The sequence below is a fragment of the Pelecanus crispus genome, chromosome 1 (genome assembly GCF_030463565.1).
Source record: "Pelecanus crispus isolate bPelCri1 chromosome 1, bPelCri1.pri, whole genome shotgun sequence".
Taxonomy (NCBI): domain Eukaryota; kingdom Metazoa; phylum Chordata; class Aves; order Pelecaniformes; family Pelecanidae; genus Pelecanus; species Pelecanus crispus.
Genome location: NC_134643.1, coordinates 638,787 through 647,232, shown reverse-complemented (window position 1 = coordinate 647,232; position 8,446 = coordinate 638,787). Strand labels below are relative to the sequence as shown.

The window sequence follows — 8,446 nt, the reverse complement described above, 5'->3', positions numbered from 1 at the left end:
ACCACCGCAGCGTTTATTGGTCTGAGGACATTTTACATTCTGCTGTCGGGGAGGGGAAGAGCAGCCCCCAGCCCAGCCGAGCAGCGACGCCGCGCAGCCACGAGCCGCAGCGGCGAAGCCAGGCCGGGGCGCAGGGGCCGGCGTGGCAGCTCACAAGTCCTGCCCCAGAGCCAGAGATTTGGGGAAGGGGTGTTGGGGGGGGGAATGAGATGCGAGCGTGGGTCCCCCGCCACCCCTCTACCCCCAGCAGCACCCTGGGACCCCTCAGCATCCCTGCCTGCACCCCTCCCGGCAGGCAGCACCGCGGCTGTGGGCAGGATGGCGCAAGGGGCAGCCAGGACAGGCGAGCCACGCTGTCGCGGCGTGGGGACCCGCAGCTCAGTGCCGGCAGCGCCGTGGCAAGGGACGTGTCGTGGCAAGGGACGCGTGCCAGAGGCGGTGGGGGCAGCCGCAGGCAGCACCGGAGGGGCAGGCAGGGAGCTCGGGGCAGGCAGGGAGCTCAGAGCGGGGGCTCTGCCAGGGGCCACGGCTGCAGGAGCGGTGGCAAAGACACGGCCCCGCGGCCGACATCCCCCCCTTTTCCAGGGGACACGTGCCCGGGCAGACCCACCTCCCTCCCTGCATCGCTGCACAGCCCTGGGGAGTGGAGACAGACGCTGGCCCCCAAACTGTTATGGCCCCCAAAACCGTTACGGCCCCCCAAAACTGCTACAGCCCCCCAAAACCGTTACGGCCCCCCAAAACCGCTACGGCCCCCGTCCGGGCAGCCCAGGCTGGGGGGCAGCCCACCCGGGAGGGGACGCCGCGTCCCTGGTCTGCCCCATGGCACGGGCGCTGCCAGGGCGGGCAGCGGGGAGGTTGGGGAGCGGAGGTGGGAGCAGGCAGGGCCGGGGGGGGGCCGCTCTCAGGAGCACCGCGCCTTGTGCTGGAAGTAGGCCTCGAAGCGGCTCTGTGCATAGTCCTGGGGTGCGAAAAGAGAGTCAGGGACTGCCTGTACCCCCTGGGACCCCCCCCGGCACCCTGCGTCAAGAGGAGGGGCGACAACGTGCAAGGGACCCCCGGGCAGTGCTCACCAGGTACCCGAACTCGATGGTGGAGATCTTCGCCTGCAGAATGGACCACAGCCCCCAGAAGAAGTGAGAGGCCAAAGCGAACCTGAGGGAGAGCGGCCGTCAGCCCCGCCGGGACTCCCCGCCCCGCCCCACGGGAGGGAGCGGGCCGAGGGGGGTTTTGGGGATGCTGCCCCCTCCACGCGACGGCAGGGACCCCCTGCGCCCCAGCGTGCCCCTCACCGGTCAATCTCCGTGAGCATCTCCTCCTCGATGCGGGCCTGCTCCTTGTGCGTGGTGTCCCCGCGTCGCCCCGAGTCCTCCGAGAGGTAGTGCCGAATGAAATGCAGCTGGAAGCGGGGACAGAGCAGGCGGGGAGCTGGGCTGCCCACACCGCCCTGGCACTGCCACGACCTCGCCAGCCCCCACGAAACCCACCCACCCTCGCTGGGAGCCCCCCTCGCCCACTGTGGGGGGACGGGGCAGCTCTACCTGCTGCTGCCGGCTGGGGTAGTTCTCCGGGGAAGCCTTGAAGAAAGGCCAGGAATCGTGGGTGTAGTTGTAAACCCACTCGCAGAAGTGGTTGCCGATGTCAAAGCCCCTGGGGAAAGGGGAGGGTGAGCAGAGCCCCTTGCAAGCAGGGGACGGACCCCCCGCTGCGCGACAGCGGCCCCCAGACCCACCGGTAGTTGTAGCTGCTGTACTCGAAGTCGATGAGCATGAGCTTGTCGGAGGAGGAAGCCTCGTGCCCCGCCAGCAGCAGGATGTTCCCTGCGCAGAGACGGAGGGGGGATTTTGGGGGGGGGATCGGGGGGACCCAGCAGCTCTCCCGGAGCTGGGGGGCAGCCGCAGGCAGGGGCGGGCAGGGAGAGAGATTGGCAGCAGGCCCAGGCTTCGAATCATAGAGCAGAGTCATGGAATCGTTGAGGTTGGCAAAGCCCTTCAAGATCCCCCAGCCCAACCATTGACCCAACACTGCCAAGGCCACCACCAAACCCATCAAGGGCAGAGTCATCATTTCATCTTGCCTGCCTTGGGGGCTGCATTATTTATAATGACAGTAAAACTGGGAATCACTGAGGTTGGGAAGGATCTCTAAGATCATCATAGAATCATTGAATCCTCAAATCGTTGAGGTTGGCAAAGCCCTTCAAGATCCCCCAGCCCAACCATTGACCCAACACTACCAAGGCCCCACCAAACCAATTAAGGGCAGAGTCATCATTTCATCTTTCCTGGCTTGGAAGCTGCATTATTTTTTAATGACAGTAAAACTGGGAATCATTAAGGTTGGAAAAGATCTTTAAGATCATCACAGAATCATGGAATCATGAGGTTGGCAAAGCCCTTCAAAATCACCCAGTCCAACCATTGACCCAACGCTGCCAAGGCCACCACCAAACCCATCAAGGGCAGAGTCATCATTTCATCTTTCCTGGAAATGGGTAGAGAATATGGGGGAGAATGGGAGGAGTAGGAGTGAGAAACACTCCTGGGGTGAGATAAGAACACTAAACCAATCAAGGGCAGAGTCATCATTTCATCTTTCCTGGCTCGGTGGAAGCTTCCCGGCTTCTGCGAGGGGAAGCAGCCGCCCGCCCGCCGCACTCACCCTCCTGGACGTCGTTGTGGCAGAAGACCACGGGCGAGGGGGTGGACTCCAGCAGCTCCCTGCAGATCAGGGAGAGACGCCTCAGCAGGGGCCGGACCTGCCCGGGCCTCGCCCGCCAGCCGCAGGGAGCACCACGGCACGCAGGCGGACAGAGCTACGGACACAGCTGGGATGCAGAGAGCGAGGAAGCCGGCAGGAACCCCCAAGAGCCATCCCCCAGGGCCTGCGTGGGGCCCACGGGTGGAGGACATGGAATCGTGGAATCGTGGAATCGCTGAGGTTGGCAAAGCCCTTCAAGATCCCCCAGCCCAACCATTGACCCAACACTGCCAAGGCCACCACCAAACCCATCAAGGGCAGAGTCATCATTTCATCTTGCCTGCCTTGGGGGCTGCATTATTTATAATGACAGTAAAACTGGGAATCACTGAGGTTGGGAAGGATCTCTAAGATCATCAGCCCAGCCGTCACCCCAACACCCCCATGCCCACTAAACCATGGCCCCCAGTGCCACCTCTGCCCGTGTTTTGAACCCCTCCAGGGCTGGGGACTCCCCCACCTCTCTGGGCAGCCTGGTCCAGTGCTTGGCCACTCTTGCCATGAAGAAATTTCTCCCAATATCCAACCTAAACCTCCCCTGGCGCAGCTTGAGCCCAATTCCTCTCGTCCCATCGCTGTTCCTTGGGAGCAGAGCCCGACCCCCCTCCCTGCCCCCTCCTGCCAGGAGCTGCAGAGCGATCAGGTCTCCCCTCAGCCTCCTCTTCTCCAGGCTGAACACCCCCAGCTCCCTCAGCCGCTCCCCACCAGCCCTGTGCTCCAGCCCCCTCCCCAGCCCCGTTGCCATGGGACAGAAGCCGTTCCCGGAGCAGCCCAGTCGTGCCGTGCGCCCCGTGAGCGGGCTGGCAGGGAAGCGGGGTGGGCCCGGGCCCCGCGCCGAGCAGGCAGGGCTCACCTGAGGCTCCGCATCTCCTCCTGCAGGTTGTACGCCTTGAGGCGGCCGAGCTGCTTCAGCTGCGCCTCCTCAGGGAAGGTGAGCTCCGAAATCTGCTTCAGGTACCTGGAGCGCAGGAGACGGTGCTGCGGTGGGACAGACGGCCCCGGGCGCTGCCGCCCCAAGACATCACCACTCCCCCCAGCCCTGCACCGAGCCGGGGCCGCCCAGGGGCTGCCGGGGCAACTGGGGGAGGGGGAGAGCAGTTTGGGGGGCAACTGGGGGGGGACACAGTGGTTTGGGGGGCAACTGGGGGGGAACAGGCCACCGACTGGGGGGGGCAACTGGGGGGGGACACCGGTTTGGGGGCAATAGGGGGTTGGGGGGACCGGGCCACCAATTGGGGGGCAACTGGGGGGGACACCAGTTGGGCGGGGTAACTGGGGAAGGGGGGACAGCGGTTTGCAGGGCAACTGAGGGGGGGGGACCAGGCCACCGACTGGGGGGGCAACTGGGGGGGGACACCGGTTTGGGGGCAACTGGGGGGGGACCAGGGCTACCCATTGGGGGGGCAACAGGGGGGCTGGGGGGACCAGGCCAACAATTGGGGGGCAACTGGGGGGGGGGTAACTGGGGAGGGGAGGACATCGGTTTGGGGGGCAACTGGGGGGGAACAGGCCACAGACTGGGGGGGCAACTGTGGGGGGGGACCAGGCCACTGACTGGGGGAGCAACTGGGGGACGACGACACTGATTTGGGGGGAACTGGGGGGGGTACGGACACACCAGGTTGGGAGGGCAACTGGGGGGGGCGGGGACATCGGGTTGGGGAGGCAACTGGGGGGGGGACAGGGCTACCAGTTGGCGAGGGGCAACTGGAGGGCGGGGGGACCAAGCCACCAGTTTGGGGCGCAACTGGGGGGAGACGGGACCTGTTCCCATCAGCAGGCGCCAGGAAACCCCCCCCCGCTCCGGACCCCAGGGGATTTTGGGGGCCGGGGCAAGGCGGGAGCCCGCGCCCCTCACCGCTCCATGGTCCCAAACAGCCACTTGGGCTCCTTGTTGAAGGGCATCACCATGCCATGGAACCGGGACATCTTCACTGCGATCTCCCGGGAGATGTCGGGGTCCCGCAGGTCCTCGGTCTGCAGGCGCCGGCTCTGGGGGGACGGACGGACAGACGGACGCATGGCAGCCCCGTGAGCAGCCCCCCTGGGAAGCCAGCTCCGCCCTCGGCGGCACGAGAAGCTCCGCGGGGCGTCTCTTGCCGTGGCGGGCGGCCGGAATCGGGGGCCAGCAGCCCCCCGCCGCGGGCTCCCGCAGGATGGGTGGCGGAAGCCCCCCGCGTACCGGAATGTACTGCTCCAGCCGTCCCTGGGGGAAGACCCCGTAGAGCCGCGGCCCCAGCGCCCGCTCGGCCAGGATGGCGAACATGACGCTCTCCAGCACCAGCGAGTCCACGCCCTGCGGGCGTGGGCAGTGAGCCCCCCGCGGCCCCCGGCCCCGCAGCCCCGCTGGGGGAAGGTGCCGGCAGAGCCGCCAGCCCCGTGGCTGCGGGGGGGCTGCCGGGGCGGGGGGTGCGGTGGGTTGGGGGGGCACTGCCAGTCAGGGGGGGCTGTCAGGGTGAGGGGGGGTGCCAGGGCAGGGGTGCGGTGGGTTGGGGGGGCACTGCCAGTCAGGGGGGGCTGTCAGGGTGAGGGGGGGGTGCCAGTGCAGGGGTGCGGTGGGTTGGGGGGGCACTGCCAGTCGGGGGGGGCTGTTGGGGTGAGGGGGGCTGCTGGGGCAGGGGTGCGGTGGGTTGGGGGGGCACTGCCAGTCGGGGGGGGGCTGTTAGGGTGAGGGGGGTGATGGGTCAGGGGGTCCTGCAGATGGGTGGGGCTGCTGGGTTGGGGGGGGGGCTCTGGGCCGGGGGTCCTGCGGGTGAAGGGGGGCTGCCAGTCAGGGGGAGGGGTGCTGGGTTGAGGGGGGCCCTGCGGATTGGGGGGGCTGCTGGGTTGATGGAGGGGCTGCCAGGTTGCGGGGGGGGCAGCTCTGGGCCAGGGGGCCTGCGGGTGAAGGGGGGCTGCTGGTCAGGGGGGCTGCTGGGTCAAGGGGGGCTGCCAGGTTTGAGAGGTGCTGTGGGCCAAGGGGGGCTGTTGGGTCAAGGGGGGGGGGCTGTGGGATCAAGGGGTGCAGCCAGGTCAGGGGAGGCTGCTGGGCTGGGGATCCTGTGGGTCGAGGGGGGCTGCTGGGTTGCGGGGGTGCCAAGGGTGGAGGGGGGGGTTGCTGGGTCAAGGGGTGCAGCCAGGTTGAGGGGGGCTGCCAGGTTGGGGGTGGGGGGGACAGGACTATGGGTCAAGGGGGGCCGGGCCGGGCCGGGGTGGGCTGCCGGGTTGGGGGTCCTGTGGGTCAAGGAAGGCTACCAGACTGGGGGGGGCTAAGGGTGGAGGGGGGCTGCGGGGCGGGGGGGGGGGGGGGGCTGCCAAGTTGAGGGGTGCTGTGGGTCAAGGGGTGCTGCTGGTTGGGGGGGTGCAGGTCAGGGGGGTCCCACGGGTCAGGGGGCTGTGGGTCGAGGGGGTCCCGCGGGCCGGGGGGGTCCCGCGGGTTGGGGGGCTGTGGGTCAGGGGGGTCCCGTGGGTCAGGGGGCTGTGGGTCGGAGGGGTCCTGCGGGTCAGGGGGGGTCCGCGCTCACCTGCAGGATGGCCCCGTAGACGCGCAGCAGCACCTGCCGGGGCTCATCCCCCACGCTCAGGATGTGCTCCGGCAGCGCGCACTTGAACAGGAGGTTGCTGAGCCCCCCGCTGCGGGCACGGGGGGGGCGTCACTGGGGGGGCACAGCTGGGGCACCCGGGGGGGCTGCGGAAGGGCCAGGGGCACCGGGGGGGGCTTGGAAGGGGACAGGAAACCGGTTGGGGGGCAACTAGGGGGGACACGGGGCCACCGTTGTGGGGGCAACTAAGGGAGGAACCACGTCACCGACTGGGGGGGCAACTGAGGGGGGGAACTGGGCTACTAGTTCGGGGGTCAACTAGAGGGTGGGGGGACCAGGCCACCAGTTGGGAGGCAACCAGGGAGGCCGGGCCACTGGTTTGGGGGGCAACTGGGGCGGGACGGGACCAGGCCACCGGTTGGGGGGGGCAACTGGGGGCAGGGGGGGACCGGGCCACCTGTTTGGGGGGGTCAACTGGGGGGCTGGGCCACCCGTTTGGGGGGGGCAACTGGGGGCACGGGGGGGTCGGGCCACCGATTTAGGGGGGCAACTGTGGGGCAGGGGGGACCTGGCCACCAGTTTGGGGGGGGCAACTGGGGGGACCGGGCCACCGGTTTGGGGGGGGCAACTGGGGAGGGGGGGACAACTGGGGCCGGGCCACCGGTTTGGGGGGCAACTGGGGCACCCGTGTCGGTCGCTCAGGGACACCGACGTGGCGCAGGGGAACGCGGGGCGGGGGAAGCGGGTCCGGGTCACCGCCCCCCCCCCCCTCCCCGGGCAGGCCTGCGGCGCCGGCTCGTACCTGACGGGCCCGATACCGAAGTCCTCGGGCCCGATGAGCTTCCAGGAACCGGCGAGGAACTCCCGGCACCAGGCGTAGGCCCGCTGGCGGGTGGCGGCGGGCACGGCCCCGCTCCCCCGTCCCGCCGCCATGGCCGCCACGCTTCGCCCCGCTGGGCCGCGACGGGCGGGGCGGGGCGTGGCGCCGACCGGCCCAATGGGAAAGCGCGCCCGGGGGCGCGGCGCCCATCGGGCCAATGGGAAGGCGCATCCGGGGGCGCGGCGCCCATGGGCCAATGGAAAAGCGCATCCGGGGGCGCGGCGCCCATGGGCCAATGGAAAAGCGCGCCCGGCGATGACGCGGCGCGGCCAATAGGCTTTGAGGGGCGGGGATGCGGCGGAACGTGGAGGTGAAGGCGCGCCTGAGGGCGCTGGCGGCGGTGCGGGGCGCGGCCGAGCGGCTGGCGGCGGCCCGGGCCCAAGGCCAAGGTCAGGCCCAGGCCCAGGCTCGGGTCCTGGTCCAGGCCGACACCTTCTTCCGCGTCCCGCGGGGCCGCCTCAAGCTGCGCCGCACCCCGGTGAGTGCGGGGACCGGGGTTTGGGGGGGGTCCCTGGGTAGCAGCTGGGGGGGGGGGGGCTCGGGTCTGCCGGAGGTGGGGGGGGCCTCTGGGTCCGGCCTGGCCTGGCGGGCCCTGTCCCTGCCCTCCGTCCCTGCCCCCCCTGCCCCTCCTGCCCGCCCCCTGCCCATCCTGCCCGACGCTGACGCTGCCTGTCCCTGCCCCTCTTGCCTAACCCTGTCCCCTCCTGCCTGTCCCTGACGTTGCCTGACCCGGCCCTTCCTGACTGACCCTGTCCCTGCCTCTCTTGCCCGACCCTGCCTGCCCTCTGCCCCTCCTGCCCGACCCTGATGCTGCCTGTCCCTGTCCCTGCCTTTCCTGCCTGACCCTGATGCTGATGCTGCCTGTCCCTGCCCCTCTTGCCTAACCCTGTCACCTCCTGCCTGTCCCTGCCCCTGTCCCTGCCCCTCTTGCCTAACCCTGTCCCTGCCTCTCCTGCCTGCCCCTGCCTTCCCTGCCTCTCTTGCCTGATCCTACCTGACCCTGTTCCTGCCTCCCTTGCCTGCCCCTGCCCCTGACCCCCTGCCTTCCCAGGACGGGCGGGGGGAGCTGATCTTCTACGAGCGCCCCGACGCCGTTGGCCCCAAGCTCTCCTGCTTCAGTGTCACCCCCACGGACAACCCTGACAGCCTGGAGGTGAGCGCTGGGGGGGGCCCCCCGGGACGGCGCACCCGGGGGTGCCGGCTGCTCCCCGCTGCGGGGCTGCGTGGGTGCCCGGCACCCGGCCAGGGCCTCGCTGGGGGTTTGTGCCCTCGGCTTTGCCGCCTG

General features: G+C 69.5%; 1 protein-coding gene across 1 annotated transcript; it reads right to left on the bottom strand.

Annotated features, from left to right (window-relative positions):
* Positions 1-897: 897 nt before the first annotated feature.
* Positions 898-7,214, bottom strand: CHKB (choline kinase beta). Its single transcript, XM_075716811.1, has 11 exons — positions 7,084-7,214; positions 6,264-6,372; positions 4,943-5,056; positions 4,619-4,752; positions 3,614-3,718; positions 2,662-2,720; positions 1,733-1,820; positions 1,542-1,650; positions 1,293-1,399; positions 1,074-1,155; positions 898-961 (listed from the first exon to the last, which is right to left on the bottom strand). The coding sequence occupies exons 1-11, from the start codon at positions 7,212-7,214 to the stop codon at positions 905-907; spliced, it is 1,095 nt and encodes a 364-aa protein (XP_075572926.1). The 3' UTR covers positions 898-904.
* Positions 7,215-8,446: the final 1,232 nt, after the last annotated feature.